A 16,639-nucleotide genomic window follows, 5' to 3' on the forward strand; every position below is an offset into this window, starting at 1 on the left:
TTCATGGGTCAAAAACAGTCAGATACAACTTAGCTACCAAACAACAACAACAGGTTATTAACTCATTTAATCCTCACAACACCACCTCACATCAGTGAGACAGATGCTTTTATTACCTCCAGCTTATACCTGGGGAAACTGAAGTACAGAGAAGTTAATATTTTGCCTAATATCCTGGAAATACCCTCTGGCATCCAGAGATGCCATTTAAACTCTGAAGTCGTCTGGCTTCAGCACTGTGCAACACATCTTATTGTTAATGAGAACTCCAAAGACAGTAGGGAATGGAGACCCATCTCCACCTAGAGTTCTTTCCTTTACTCAAGATCAACATGAACTATCAAGAGAAATGACAGTAAGAGTAAATACAATAATAGATATCCACTGTCAATTCCAAAATATACTATGAGAAATACTAAATAGAGATGTTTGATCCCTGTTGTCAGGAAGGTTACATCTCATTTGGACATAGCAAGTATGCACATGAGAAAACATGCATTAATCAAGAAAACCAAGCTCTTTGTCATTTCTCCTAAAGCAGGTGCTTCTCCCAAACTGCCTACATTGACTAACAATACCACTCACCTTTCAGACAGCCAGAGATGAAATATCTTCAGACCTCTTTCTTCATATGAAAATGTTCATACTTCTCTGTGTCTCCACTGCAGTATTCTCACTATAGAGAGAAGACTCTCAGGGCATCTCACTATTCTCATTTTTCCTTCCAAGGTAAAGGCTATTTTTTTCTAGTTACAGTTCTGGCTTGTTTTCCCCTCAGAAATTTGGCGCTGTGAGTAATGTTTCAGGACATCAAGGCTACTTAATTTTACCTATATATCTATCACTAGCATTCCTTCTTGATTTCAGTTCTTCCTGTCTGAAGTATGTGTACTTTTGCTGGTAAAAAAAAAAAAAAAAAAAAAAAACCTCAGTTTTTATTTCTCTTTCTAGAAGATTTTACTGGGCATTTACTAGTTTGACAGCCATTTTCCTTAAGCACATGACAAATAACAGTCAACTGTTTTCTGGCTTCCATTCTGTTATTAATAAGTCATCTTTCAGTGTAATTGCTGTTCATTTTTTTTGGTAAGCAACTTCTCTTTTCTCTCTGCTCTCTTTTAGAACTTCTCTTCTGTGTGTGTTCTGAATTCTGCAACGAAGGCATCTAAGGGTGGATTTCTTTTTCTTTGTTCTGCTGGGATTCAGTGGGCTTTCTGGATATCAGCTGGTATTTTTCATCAGTTCTGTAAAGTTCTATTTTACAGCCATCATCTCTTCAGATATTGCCTGTTCTCCCTTTTATTATCTCCTTTTGGAACTTCAGTTAAATTCATGTTAAACTTTTTATTGTCTAACTTTTTTGATCCCTCTTTATAACTTCCATCTATTTTTCTCTCTGCAAAACATTATGGACAATTTCTTTGGATCTATATTCTGATTCACAGGTTCTGTCACTCAACTGCTGTTTAACATGTGCATCAGGTTTTAAATCTGTGATAATTTTTTCATCTTTAAAAGTTCTATTTTCAAATCTATATGATTATTCTTTAATCCTCTGTTCTGCAAACATTTCCCCATGCTTCTATTTCATTTAAGCATATTAAACATGTTTTTGATATCTTATATATAATAGCTCCAAGCTCTGAAACCTTTGTGGGTTTCTTTTGTTGCATACCTTTTTCTGTAGGTTCTTATTCATAGTGTCCTATTTCTTTGCAAGTTTTGTTCACTTTTTACTATGTACTGCTCAATTTCCTTGGAACTTCATCTGGGGGAATTATCTGATGTCTTAAGAAAATCTGAATTTACTTCTATTTTACTTAGAGAATTTTAATTTATTTCTATTTATCTGAGACCACTTTACATTTTTCACTTAAGGTTCCTAAGTCTACATATGCAGCATTACTTTAGATAAAAAACTAAATAAGTACTCTGATTCTAACTGTATGATATTTTTCTACTTGGGTCACTTCTTTGAGTCTCATTTTTTTATGAGGCTTCCATACACACAAAATTAAATTTGTTTTTTTCCTGTTAATTTGTCTTTTATCAATTGAATTACTAGCTCAGCCAAAGAGCCTACAAGGGAAGAAAAGAAATTTTTTCCTTCCCCATACTACTCCCACTTCTTTTTAGGGATCCAAGATTTTTCTTACTCAGTGATTTCTTTCAAAAGATATATTCTAAAATGCTTAAACTTGTAGCTTAGTTGTTTCCATTGGTTGAGTTCTTAAGGGCTTGTTATATACTGAAAGTGGCACTTAGCATATTACTTACCTACATTGACTAAACATTTGATATGTGCTCTCTCTCGTGCATCCTTTTTGTTGTCCCTCCAATAAGTAATTTCATCCAATTTGTAAAGTTCTAGTCTCTACACATTTACCCACAAACTACAGGGGGTGGTTTGAAAGATCCACCAAGAAACTGAGATTTTTAATACTCTATCCAGTTTCTGACAGGTAAAGAAGATAAAAAAGTCAATAACAACACAGAAGGTATGACAAGGACATTTTACAACTTTATCAACCAGATAGCTAATAAATAGTGTACCTAACAATTGAAAAATGTATTTGTTCAAGCACATAGATTATTTATGAAAACTGGAGAAGGAAATGGCAACCCACTCCAGTGTTCTTGCCTGGAGAATCCCAGGGATGGCAGAGCCTGGTGGGCTGCCGTCTATGGGGTCGCACAGAGTCGACACAACTGAAGCGACTTAGCAGCAGCAGCAGCAGTAGATCATATGTTAGGCCACATATTTTGCCCACATGACACTTAGATCAGAAATCAACAACAACTAGAAAACTTGCACATGATTAGGATTTTTTCCTAAATAATTGTTAGTCAAAAAGGGAAATCAAAATGAAAATTAGAAAATTCTTTGGACTGAACGATAACCATACTACACACCCAAATTTGTGAAATTCAACTAAAGCAATATTTAGAGAGAAATGTATAACCTTAAATACATACACTGGAAAAGCGCAAAGTTAAAATGGGCTTAGCATCTCAATTATAAATTTTAAAAAGGAACAAGAGGGAATTCTCCGCAGTCCAGTGTTTAGGACTCCTTACTCTCATCACTGCCAAGGGCCTGGGTTCAATCCCTGGTAAGGGAACTAAGGTCCACAAGCCTTCCAGTGCAGTCAAAAAAAAAAAGGAACAAGAAAATAAACTCAAAAAGAGAAACAATAAAAGAGCTGATATAAATAAAACAAGTACCAGTCCCAAGAGTTGGTTTTTTAAAAAGATTAGAAAACAAATTTCTAGTAGGATTGATTCAGAAACAAAGAAAAAAGATAGAAAGGATGTTAGGAATGAAAAAGACAAAAAAGCAGATGTTGAACAAAATAAACATAATAAAAAGATATTATAAAGAAAATAAATTTGACAAGTTATACTAAAATTTCTAGAAAAATACAACTTAAAATTTTCAAAGTCAACTTCTCCTCTAAATTGTTCAAAAGATTTAATTCAATGGCAATCAAAATCCCAATATGAATTTTTGTAGAACCTGAGAAACTTATTCTAAAATTTATATTGAAAAGCAAAGGTCCAAATGTAAATGGCAGATTCTTGAAGAATAAGATGGGGGGAAAAAAATAAGAAGAAGAAGAGGGGACTTACAGTATACTGTCACACTAAGCTATTGTGATTAAGACAGCGTGGTACTAACACAGGGCACGTAAACTAATCAATGAAGCAGAACAGAGAAGCCGGATAGACTCATACACATAGTGAAATTTGATACAGGACAGAGGCAGCACTGCTGATAAATGGAAAATAAACTTTTCAATGAACTGTGTTGATGTAAGTGGGTATATGGGTTAAAAAAGAGCTATACGGGTAAAAAATGAGCTAGGACCTCTATATCACATTATACATGTAAATCAATTCTAGGTGGATGAAAACTATTTGAAAGGCAAAACTTTAAAACTCTGAAAAAACAACACAAGAGTCTATTCTGACTTCCAATAGGGAAGACATGGAGGGTCTCACACCATTAGAGGGCAAGACTAGTAGCCTTGATAATATTAAAAATTAGAACCTCAGTTTCAAAGACACCATGAAACCTGGAAGAAGATATTTACAACCGAAATAACCAATAAAAGATTATATCCAAAATATATAAAGAACTCATGAACTAAGAAAAAACAAAACTGAATTTTTAAAACAGCGCAAGACATGAACACATAATCCCTGAATAATAAATGCACTCCATAAACATAAAAAATATTCAGCCTTATTAAGTAACTATATAAATGCAAATTAAAATCTCAAAGTAATACACTTCACACTTTACTAGACGAACAAAAATTAAAGTCAGTAAATAGGAATCATTGGTTCAAGGGCATTCTCATTCTCTACTAGCAAAATATAAATTACGTGACCATTCTGAAAAACAATTCAACTTCCCAGAGGGTCTTAGTTTTCTACGGCTATGTGTATGGGTTGAACCCTGTCCCTCAAAAAAGGATATACTGAAGTCCTGACTCTCAATACCTTAGCATGTGACTTCATTTGGAAACAAGGTCTTTACAGAAGTGATCAGATTAAAATGAGGTGATTAGGATGTAGGCCCTAGTACAATATGACTGGGGTCCTTATAAAAAGGGTAAATTGAGGCAGAGAGACAGGGCACAGAGGGAAGACCGTAAGAAGAGACATGGGGAGAGTGCCATGTGATGAAGGCAGAGGTGGAGTGACAAATCGAAAGGCTGGAAAATGCCAAACATTGCCAGTAAAACCAGCAGAAGGTGGGAGACGGGCATGGCACAGATCCTCCCCTCAGAGTCCTCAGAAGGAGCCAACGCTGGGACAGTCTGACCTTGGCTTTCTAGACTCCAGAACTGTGAGACAATAAGCTTCTGTTATTTAAGCCACTGGGTTTGGGGTGCTTTGGCATAGCAACCCATGCAAACTGTTAGTCGTTAATGCAAACTAATACATTCCGGTAACAAATTACCACAAACTCAGTCACATAAAACGAGTTATCATCTTACAGTTCTGCGGGTCAGAAGTCTGACACAGGTCTCACTAAGTTAAAATCAAAGTGTTGGAAGGGCTGCCGCTTTTGAGGACTTGGAAAAATCCACTTCCCTGTCTCTTCTACCTTCGAGAGCCTGCCTGCTTTCTCTGGCTCCTGGCCTTCTCCCACTGTCAAAGCTAAAGGTAGACTGAGTCTTACACTATATTACCCCAATCCTATTTCCATTGTCCCTTCTCCTCCGATCTCTGCTTTCTTCTTTCATTTTTTAAGGAAGCTGTGATTACATTGGGTCTAAAAAGATAATCCTGGATAATCTCCCCACCTCAGGATCCTTAACTTAATCCTATCTGCAAAGTTTCCTTGCTACATAAGGCAACACACCCACAAATTGCAGGGATTATTACATGGACACCTTTGGGGTGCCATTATTCAGCCAACCACACATAGTGAACTTGAATATGAACATACCTCGTTGTTGTTTAGTCGCTAAGTCATGTCTGACTCTTTGAGACCCCATGGACTGTAGCCCACCAGGCTCCTCCGTCCATGGGATTTTCCAGGCAAGAATACTGGAGTGGCTTGCCATTTCGTTCTCCAGGGGATCTTCCCAACGCAGGGATCAAACCCAAGTCTCCTGCATTGGCAGGCACATTCTTTACCACTGAGCCACCAGGAAAGCCTTACAACTTAGCGATTCTAGATGCATGCATGCACCTAGGAGACATTTACCTCATGCGAAGAGTTGACTCATTGGAAAAGACTCTGATTCTGGGAGGGATTGGGGGCAGGAAGAGAAGAGGACGACAGAGGATGAGATGGCTGGATGGCATCACCGACTCGATGGACATGAGTTTGGGTAGATTCCAGGGGTTGGTGATGGTCAGGGAGGCCTGGTGTGCTGCAATTCATGGGGTCGCAAAGAGTTGGACACAACTGAGCAACTGAACTGAACTGAACTGTTTGGTTTTGGAGTCAAAGCAATTATTTTTAAGTCAAGTTTAGCTCATTTACACTGACTGACGTGGCAGATAAGTTTAATCTTAGTTCTTTTCGAGTATAGTGGTACATTTTCTGGTTTTAGAAATGTTAAAAAGCAAAAAAAAAAAAAAAATTTCACAGCAGCATTGTAGATAATAGCAAACAACTGAAAACCACCCACAGGTCCATAAACAGTGGAATGGATAAATTTTATTATGCTCATAAGATGAAATACTATACAGCATTGAAAAATGAACAACATCTATCCACATCAACACGAATGAATCTCAAAAGTTAAGCAAAAAAGTTACAGAAAAATTCATATAGCATGATTCTGTTAAGGTTCAAAAGCAGACAATAATGACAACATATTATTTCTATTATTTAGTAATAAATAATAATAGAGTCATGTCCAACTCTTTGCAACCCTAAGGAGTATAGCCTGCCAGTCTCCTCTGCTGAAGGGATTTTCCAGGCAAGAATACTGGAGTGGGTAGCCATTCCCTTCTCCAAGGGATCCTCCCAAGCCAGGGATCAAACCCACATCTCCTTTGTCTCTTGCACTGCAGGCAGATCATTTACCACTGAGCCATTGAGGAAGCCCATGTTCAGGGGAGTTATAAAGCCAAGTAAAGGAATGAATAGCAAAAAAAAAAAAAAAATCAAGATAAATGTATTGTCTCTGGGACAGAGAAAAGGGGATACAAAAGAAGTTAACACAAAGGAAATGAGTGGTAAATACTTGATATTTTTCTTTTTTGTCTTATTTTCTTCCTTAAACCATATTTAAAATATATATATATGTACAGTCTTTTATGTATGGCATTTCTCATTAACAAATATAAATGCTGCTGCTGCTGCTAAGTCGCTTCAGTTGTGTCCAACTCTGTGTGACCCCATAGACGGCAGCCCATCAGGCTCCCCCGTCCCTGGGATTCTCCAGCCAAGAACACTAACTTTAAAATATGCTGAAAGCAAGTTTTACAAAATGTAAGGAAGCAACCAAATAATGTACTCTATCTGATAGAGGAGGGAAAAATCTATAAAGATAAGATACCTTCCAGGTAAATCAATACTGGAGAAAAAGTTGTAGGCTATAAAAGAGGAAGTAGGAAATACTCCTCTTCCCCAAATTCCAAGAACAGACTTCCAACAATCTCTTAAACAAACATGAAGCAGCTTGTAAATAATATGGTGAACAATGTTATAAACTGTCAGGAACTGCCCGCAGACAGAGCCCAGCTCTACTAAAGTTCTGCTTGGCTAACACAGCTGTCCAGTTTGTTTTGGTCAAACTGAAAGCCCTTAGGTAAAGCAGGCAACAGTCCATTCACTTCCATTCTTCCTCACCTCCCCTCCTTCCTCAACATACAACGTAAAAAAAGGCTCTGTGGCTGGCCTCTGAAGGCACCTGAGTTTGAGTCCAGCTGCATCCTAATAAGTCACCCTGAAATAACAATATCAGGTACCAAGTTTACCTATGACGTCATCATGAACTATGTGATTTCAAGAGTACCTCCTGTCTCTCACTTCCCTTTCTCTCCCACCACTACCCTCAACCTCTTTTAACCAGGGACACTGTTTATCAAGTAATTGGAGATGGCTGGCAAATTAAGTACAGCCTTGGAAAACCATGACCACAGGCGCATATGCTCTTTATAGCAAGCACTAGGGGAACTTGGAGTCAAGACGAAGCTTCTAGTCCTGAATCCCAATAATATCTCATGTCATAACCTAGAGACAATATTCTTTCTCCAGAGCTGAATTTTTTTCCTTTCTACAAATCTCTTCTCTCTCTTCTCTCTTCTATATCTATATAAACATGCTAATTTCTAGATAAACTTTTCCAGCATGTATAGATTCTTTCTGCTTTAGGAAAGGTTTAAGAAGGCAGGAGAATTCGCTAAGGAAACAGGCTGACTTGGTAACTGAAAGAGAACAAGGAAAGAGACTCAGAAAAGGGCCTGCCACTGAGAAGGATTAAAAAAATCAGAGGACAATGAAAAACAAACTTCACTAAACTTGACTGAAGCCAAAGTTTTACTTATGGCTGGCCCTGTTTACCTTCCACTCTGTGTGGGAAAACAAACTATGGAGATGTTACTGTTTCATGTGGTACAATGAAAATATTCTCTCACACATCATCACATCACTGCTCCACAGGACTTGTCAACTTTTATTTTTAAACGCGGCCAACTCTGCTACCACGCAGTTTTGTTCTCAGCTTATACACTTAATTTGAGCATCCCTTTGGTATCAAAAGGCTTCTTAATCTTAACACATTTTAATACATTTCTTAAAGGAGATTTTAATCAGTGTGAATGGTAAAAGCAAAAGAAAAACTCTACATACACATCAGGAACAATAAGCAGTCCTCAAACAGCTAGAGCCATGGATGGATGCAGGGAAAAGGTGTTCCATAAGTTCTAACGGCTTTTTAAAAAAACAAAACACAAGGCTAAAAACAGATAATTACGGGCTGTGCAAGTAAGGGTCAAGGGCATGAACCTTATTCTGTGTACAATGAAAAGCCATAAGAGATTTCTGAAACACAGCAAGTGATTTGATAAAAATCTGTTTTTGAACGATAACTCTGATGGCAAGGTACATATAATATTTACAAAATAAAGCATAAAAAACACTATGTAGGCTGATGTTTCATTGTAAAATATTAACACGAAATTAGAATTGGCCAAATTTCACAGTATTCTTTAAAAAATTCATAGAAGGTTATGCCTTGCAAATTCCTTAGGAAAATAATCACTTAAACTAAAATCTTTTTAAAAGCTTCATACTACATGTGTATCCTTTTTCAAATAAAATTAACACTTTAAATAATATTTATGTGCTTTAAGGCCACAGAATTTTAAAATATTTACCTAACCATTTAGAAAGCACTCAGCATTTTAGGTATAGAAAAATATCTCACAAACAGACTAACCTCGTATTTACCTAGTCTATCACACACAAAATGATCTGGTTTACAGCTGAAATCTCCACTGTAGAAAGTATAATGAAAATGACACAGAAATGTAGTTTGTTAAATTCTGGCCAAAGTATCTCATATAGGCAACTAAAAAAAATTTTTTTTAACTTCCTATTAGTTTCAGCTGAATCTTGGCAAATATACTCCAAACTTAGTGCTTCTTTCCATTAACCCAAGGAGGAACATAGTCAGCAGTAACTAAACAGTAAACCTAACTGTGAAAATCATGTTTTACAAACATATGCTATTATGCTTCAATACAGTATCCAACATAACAATCTAAAAGTTAAAAATTACCTAACATCTACTTTCACACAATTAAAAACATTTTTATTGACACGAGTTTTCAATTGCTTTTCAAAGATGTTCATAAAAATGTTTAAATTCGTAAGGAAATGAAGTATAATAAATTTATCAATCCAAAAATGAATGTCCACATATACGGGTTAAAAGAAAAGTTCTATTAAAAAATACAGACTATTTCTTAATATTTTTCAGTTATCATACCTTGGAAAATATAGGCTAGCAATATCAACATTAAACATTTAAGTAAAACTTCAAGATCTATTAACTTGTGAAGTTTTTTTATACTTGCATTTGTAGCTTACAAAAAATGTAAACTAACTACAAGAAATGAGTTCTAGAATTGAAAGGTGGTATAGAATTCATCTACTGGATCCCCTGATTTGACAAGAGACTGAGACTCAGAAAAGCTCACCAACTTTTCCAATATGACAGTAGACCCAAGACTTTACCCTTGAATCTCTATGAATCCAGGGCACTTTCCCCAATATCAGATTCTACCCAAAACTGTTTGTCTCCCTTCATTTTCTGAAATAAGAGAGTGACTTTACAATGATCACATACAAAGTTTGGCACTTTTAAAATTAGAAAATCCCTTAATCTTTTACTTCTATAAAAGTATAGGTTTCCACTTAATTTCTTTCATATAAGGTACATGCAAACAAAACCACAGATCCACTGCTGAACTTCAGGAAAAAAGCATAAGTAAAAATTTTCATTATTACAATGTCTGCCAAGTTAAAAACATCTAGTAGTTTCTAGTATTACCAAAAGAATATTATAGTTTGACCCTGAACATTAGCTAACCATATATAAACCCCTGAACTATTAGCATATACTTAAGACCCCCCAAAAAATGTTCCTATTCATAGTGGAATGTGAAGTGTTTTCTGTACTAATAAAATATGCCTTTTTTTAAAAGCACAAATTGTATTTTCCTCTAATACAAATAACAATTAAAGCTACCTAGCATAACAATGCCACACCTGGTTAACTGTTGAAAAAAGGTTGCTGTGATGGAAAGAGCACCAAACCAGGAATTTTCAATTAATAAGATAACAGCCATAATTCACTACTCCAACACACTACAATTATGTTAAACTGTAATACTACTACGCTCAGGAAAAGTGTCTACCAGTGTAATGAAACTATGTTAAAACACTTTCCTGGTGTTAAAAAATGCAATCTATTCACACAAAGTCAAATGTCCATCCAATGTTATTCCTGTCTATGAAAATAGTTGGTATGACTTTTCTCTACAGTGAATCTTCTTCTGACAATTTTTCTCCTGATACATGTTTTCCTGGGCATTGTCTACTATTATCATTGGTAGTAAACTGAGAAAACAAAACGCATGATATTTTTTGAACAATTTTTTTTCAAGCATTTGACCAAATACAGACCACAAAAGCGGCCTCTGAAAACACTTTTCAGGAAGCAAGGTGTTTGTCTCTTTGAGCACTACAGATAGTGTAGTAGTTTATAGATTATATTGAAGAGCAAAGAGCAAAAAAAAAAAATCAGAATTAGTAACAATAAGAAACTTCTGTTTCAGATATATTAGGTCCCCAGTGTAAGATGTTTCACTAATCAAAAAGTCTGAAAACCAAGGGTATAAACTCCTGATGCTGCTGCTGCTGCTAAGTCACTTCAGTCGAGTCCAACTCCGTGCGACCCCATAGACTTGCTCATTTAAGCAAACCTCTACATTTATCCTCTTAGCTGCTTAGAAGAAGGTATTGAAAACTGAAAAATCTAGGTTCAAATCCCAGCACTTCCACTGTTAATGATAATGTGTGAAGTTGGGTAATCTCTATAAGCCTCAGTTTGCTCATCTCTAACTTGAGGTTAATGTCATCTATTATACAGTGTCCTTGTGAAGGTTTAAGACAATACAAGTATTTTGCACTTAGTAAAATGCTCAGTGAATAGTAGCTATACTTAGTGAGTTTCTTCCTAATGTAGAACAGGTAAGATTTCCCTAGGCTATCAAGACAAACTCTTTCCCTAATAATGATTTCAATTCCTTAAAAAAAAAAAATGTAAACCTACAGAAAAATAAATTGTAAACGTTTTTGGTATATTTCCAAACATTACTAAGATTAAAGGTTAAATTGTTACAACATTCTCCTAATTATGCAACAAACACACAGGACCACGAGTTAGTCTGTAAAAGATTATATTAGCTTATTACTGCTGAAATTTGGGGTGGGGGTGGGGGAAGAAACCTCTTAAAATTATCCCCAACGGTCTTTTCATCTAAGTTAACAAGTCTCTGTTCCAAAACTCATCACTTTTCTTTTAATTGTAAGACCTAAGATTTGTCCTATTATCAAGAATAATACTGATTATTTAATACCGATTAAAATTCACACATCTATATATTCACTCATTCTAACGGCTGTATGTTATCTTTGAGGGAAACAGCACCATTATTACAGCAACAAATAAATGACACCAGAAGTGTCATAATGTAATTCTTCAAATAATTCACTTCATTCTTCTGAGAACGCATCTACTGCATAAACAATCTCTTTAAAAAGTGTAGCATGCTTAGTCTGCTATTTCATTTCTATTCAAAGATAAATGGTACTTCTGCGTTTTTTTGTTTTTGTTTTTCTAAGCTTCCTGTATTTTAGGAGTTATTTCCAGAATAAAACTTTTTTTTTTTTTTCACCCTGGAAGTAAACAAGCTTTCAAACGCACTAATTCAATTCAGGAACTGAAGCGATAAAACCGCCCTCCTTTCCTTAGCAAACCTTTCCTTTCTGGAAACATACCTGTTCTCTCGAGATGCAAGGCAACGAAGGTCTCCTGAACATTTTGCAACTGCCATAGTAACCGCCTGAAGTTTCTCCGAATGACACGCAGCTGGACCTCCTCCGGGGTCTGATCACAGGCACTTTTTCTTCTGCGGTACTGGACAACTGAGGTTGCTGGGGAGCTTCCCTGATTTGAAAGAAGTGATCCAGCCCCAGGGCCAGCAGGCAGCCGACGCCCCCCACCAGGCAGGACAGCAGGGGCCGGAGGGCTGGAGGCAGCGCCCCAAGGCTGGTGAAGGACACCCACCAGACGAAGCTGGAGAAGAGCAGCACCACGATGCTGTGCCGGAGCCTCCCCGGCTGCGCGAGCGTCAACAAGCCCACGCAGCTCAGCACCAAGAACCACCGGCCCGCCACCGCTGGGGGTGTGTGCGGGACCGGGGCCCTGGCGTCTCCGTCCCCCCGAGACCAGGATTCCCACTGCCCCACCAAGAAGTCCCCCAGGTAACAGCAGGCGGGGAGTGCCAGCAGCCACCAGGAGCCGCCGCCGCTCCGGCCCGGCCCGGCGCCCCGCTTGGTCCGGGTCAAGAAGCAGGTGAGGAAGAAGAAGGCACAGGCGATGCTGAAGAGGGGGCTGAGGCTTTGCGAGCAGACGCTCAGCAGGGTCCGCAACCGGGCGGCCCCAGCAGCCCAGCTCTCGGGCCCCGAGCCGAGCAGCAGGGCGAGGACAAAGGCGGCCAAGGCGCCCAGCAAGAGGCGCGCCCGGGAGAAGGGGGAGCCGCGCCGCGGCTGCTGAGGGGAGGCGGGCGGCGGCAGCAGCAGCTCCACGTTGCAGAAGCGGCAGAGGTGGAAGAAGAAGCCGCGCGGAGGGTCCTGCCGCAGGGGGCTCACGCAGCCCTTCACGTAGCCGTTCCTCACACTCTCGGGGGGCGAGGCGGCCCCGTCCGGCGGCGGCGGGGACCGCATGGCTTTGGCGTCTCGCTCGTCCCTCCTCATGGCCGGGACGCCCGGTGGCCGCGGGGGCTCGGCACGCCCCGCTCGGACCGCAGCGGCCGCTCGCGCTCCCTCCCGCCTGACCCCCACGCTCGGAGCGCCCCCGGCTCGGCGGCGCGTCAGGGCTGCGCCCGCCGCCGCGGCCCGGGGTCCCCGCCGCGCGGGTGGAGGAGCGGCGGGGTCCGGGACATGCTGGCTGAGAAGAGGGGCGGAGGGGGCTCCTCTCCGGGACTTCGGTGGCCGGACCCCGCCCCCCTTCCTGTTACCCCGGGCACTTCTTGGGACTGGAGTGTCCGCGTCGCCTCCCGGCTCCCGCGGGCTGCAACAGTTACCTCTCGGCCCCAGCCTGGTCCGTTGGGCGCGCGAGCGGCGGGCGGGCGCTCCTCCCCCGCCGCTGTCCCGGCCGGGTGCGCGCCCCGCCCGCCCGCCTGCGCGCGCCCGCGCCCCGGCCCGTCCGGCAGCCAAGGGCGCCGCCGCTCCTGCCGGCCGCCTGCCCCATCGCGGGCTGGGGACCCCAGCCGCCTCAGCGTTCCCAGACTGGGGAGAGCGCGGCTTGCGGCCGCCCGGAGACCGATCCAGGTTGGGAGGAATGGGAGGGACCCTTTTCGGATAGAAGGGGGCAAGCCCGCCATCCTGGGATTCCCCCCAGGCGCTCAGGTTCCTTTGGGGTAAGTCACAGACCTCAGGCAGGCTCCGACAGGTTACCACTGGGGGCGTAGGGAAAGAGGGCGCTTATGGTCCCCAAGGGGAGTGCCTAGTAGAGAAACCGAGTTGAGGTGGGGAGGCGACGGGTCCCGCCTTTACCCCCATCCCAGTTTAGGGTGGACCCTTGGGATGTCCAAGCCGAGCTGCGACCTGGTAAGTGCCAGTCCCCACCAAAGTCATGGGGAAGAAGCCTTGATCACTGTGGCTAGGTCTGTCCTTAACAGCAGCGGGGATTCTTGAGCCATGCAGCAGGCCCTTGCAGTGGCTTTTTAGGGAGGAGCACGTACGTCGAGCGCTCCCTGGGAGCATCCTAGTCGGTATTACCGAGTCTGTCTTCCTCAAGAACCATCTTAATAAAGGGAGGAGCTACCGTCCCATCGTCCCTGCACCCTTGCCAAACTACCAGTGGGTCCACATCTGTTTCTGCCTCAGGAAGCATGGAAAATCTGTTGTCGAAAAGATCTTCCCACATTGAAGGCTTTCCACTGTAACTGCATATTGGGGGTGGGGGGAATGGGAGGATTAGGAGTTCACTCCAAGACCATTGCCAGGTTTGGATCAGTTGGCCGTGAGAGAAGCCAAATAAGATGCTATCTGTGAATTACTGATGAAACTAGCTACATGTGGGAAACACGGACTCGAAAGCGGGAAGAACTGCTGTACGGAAGGGACTGCTCTGGAATCTCACCAATCATAACTATCTTAGTGACTGAACTGTGTTTCCCTCCTCCAAAACTCTCCCTTCCACCTCATGACAGGCCTGCATGTCTCAAAGAGCTAATTCCACATTTTTCCAGGGAGATGTGAAACCTTACTGTGTGGTAAATCCCACAAACAGGCCCATTTTTCACCAATTAATCTTTGCCCACAGCCAAGACCATTTTTGTATATGGTCATAGTTCACATGCATAGCAGAAATCACAGTGAAATTAGCACAAGAATTGGACCAAGATGAAAAAAGACCAGAATTTTTGTCTGCTTCTTAGATAAAGGAAAAAATATGTAATAGAGTTTTCAAATTGATTACTCAAATGCTTGCCCTAAGAGATAAAAATCCATGGGGTCTTTTTTTTCACCAGGACAGTTGAAATTCTTTTTAAAAATATCTCATTTCAACAGAACTCCGCAAATACATTTTTAAATGTATTTAAAAATAAACAGGACTCATCATTACCAAAGAGTAAATTAGGAAGCTTGATGGATACATTTTGAGCTTGTACAGAAGGGCATGGCAGGCTAGTGTCAGCGTCACTGAAATGCCCATTATAAATTCTAATTGGAAATAATAAATTGCTCTGATATAATAAATTCAGATTAAAGTTGTTAATAAATACAGTTGTTATCATTATTACTGTTGTTTTAAAACCTTAGGCTATCATCTGAAGTAGGATAGGCATGGTAATGGAAATAGTGGTAAACTAGAAATCCATTTCATTGTTTCTAGTCATGGCCCAGCCATTCATACCCCAGCATAAAGCAAGTCATGTAACTTTTACAGGCCTCAGTGTCCACAGTTGTAAAGTGAAGCAATTTGATTTTGATGATCTTAAAATCACTTCCAGTTTTAAAAAGCTGTGATTTCTACATGCCAAAAATATATAGGCATTTTTAGGATCCAAGTATTGCTAAGAGTAATAAAGTAAATAAGGCAGAGCACCAAAAAATTGATGCCTTCAAACTGTGTTCCTAGAGAAGACTCCTGAGAGTCTCTTGAACAGCAAGGAGATCAAGCCAGTCAATCTCAAGGGAAATCAACTCTGAATATTCATTGGAAGGACTGAAGCTGAAGCTTCAGTATTTTGGTCATCTGATACGAATAGCCAGCTCATTGGAAAAGTCCCTGATGCTAGAAAAGATTGAGGGCAGAAGGAGAAGAGGGTGTCAGAGGATAAGATGACTGGATTGCATTACCCATGCAATGGACATGAACTTGGGCAAACTAAGAGATGATGAGGGACAGGGAAGCCTGGCATGCCGCAGTCCATGAGATCTCAGAGTCGGACACGACTGGGCGACTGAACAACAACAATTGCTACGAGCAACCTTTGAATTATTCATACCACCAAACTAAAGCAAACTCTGTGTTGACAAAGATAAAAGGATTTGTATCCAAGGACTATTATCTGGAAAATAAAATGCAAAGTCCTCTTTGTACTTCCCAGTTCTCCTTCCCTGAACCAATTCCAGCACCTGAGAAGATTGCAAAATAAAATGTAAGGACATGCCCAAAGACCATCAGTTAACTTAACTAAAAGTGGAAGTGTTAGTCACTCAGTTGTGTCAACTCTTTGTGACCCCATGGACTGTAGCCCACCAGGCTCCACTGTACGTGGGATTCTCCAGGCAAGAATACTGGAGAGGGTAGCCATTCCCTTCTCCAGGGGATCTTCCCAACCCAGAGATGGAACCCAGGTCTCCTGCATTGCAGGCAGATTCTTTACCGTCTTAGCCACCAGGGAAGAACGCTTTCACTTACTTAACTAAAAATATGAATCAGCTAGCGATGTTTATAACAACTTCCTTCTCTCTTTACAGTTTTTGTCTGAGATTATTAGTAGGTCACATGTCTTAGAGTTCAAATTATTTATTTTTTTGCCACTATTAAGCAACCAGTAGAATTATTTAGCTCCTGTCTTTGGGTTTAAGAATGTACGAACGTTATCTGTTGTGGAAAAAAAAGACCTAAAGTGATAACATACTTTTGACTTTTCTCAACCATCTCTATCTCAGCCTCATTTTTACCTGACTTTGCCTTCCCTCATGTCTTGACACATAATCTCCCCACTGGACTCATTCTTCCAGTTTACTGATCCCTCACATAGGATCCTGGTGCTTACCACCCAGCTCCTGAGTCCTTCTGGTGCAGTGCAACCCCCGTCTATTTCTGTATTCTGAATAGGAGGTCCTTGCCCTCAAACC

The 16,639-nt window shown here is 40.7% G+C and overlaps 1 protein-coding gene across 1 annotated transcript in view; it reads right to left on the bottom strand.

Annotated features, from left to right (window-relative positions):
* The window catches only part of PDE3B (phosphodiesterase 3B), a 161,956-nt gene extending 148,938 nt beyond the window's left edge, over positions 1 to 13,018 (bottom strand). Inside the window, exon 1 of the mRNA XM_019975147.2 lies at positions 12,041 to 13,018. Coding sequence (XP_019830706.2) covers positions 12,041 to 13,018 — 978 coding nt within the window. The remainder of the gene's footprint in view (positions 1 to 12,040) is intronic.
* Between the last annotated feature and the right edge of the window lie 3,621 nt (positions 13,019 to 16,639).

This window comes from Bos indicus, chromosome 15, assembly GCF_029378745.1.
Source record: "Bos indicus isolate NIAB-ARS_2022 breed Sahiwal x Tharparkar chromosome 15, NIAB-ARS_B.indTharparkar_mat_pri_1.0, whole genome shotgun sequence".
Taxonomy (NCBI): Eukaryota; Metazoa; Chordata; class Mammalia; order Artiodactyla; family Bovidae; genus Bos; species Bos indicus.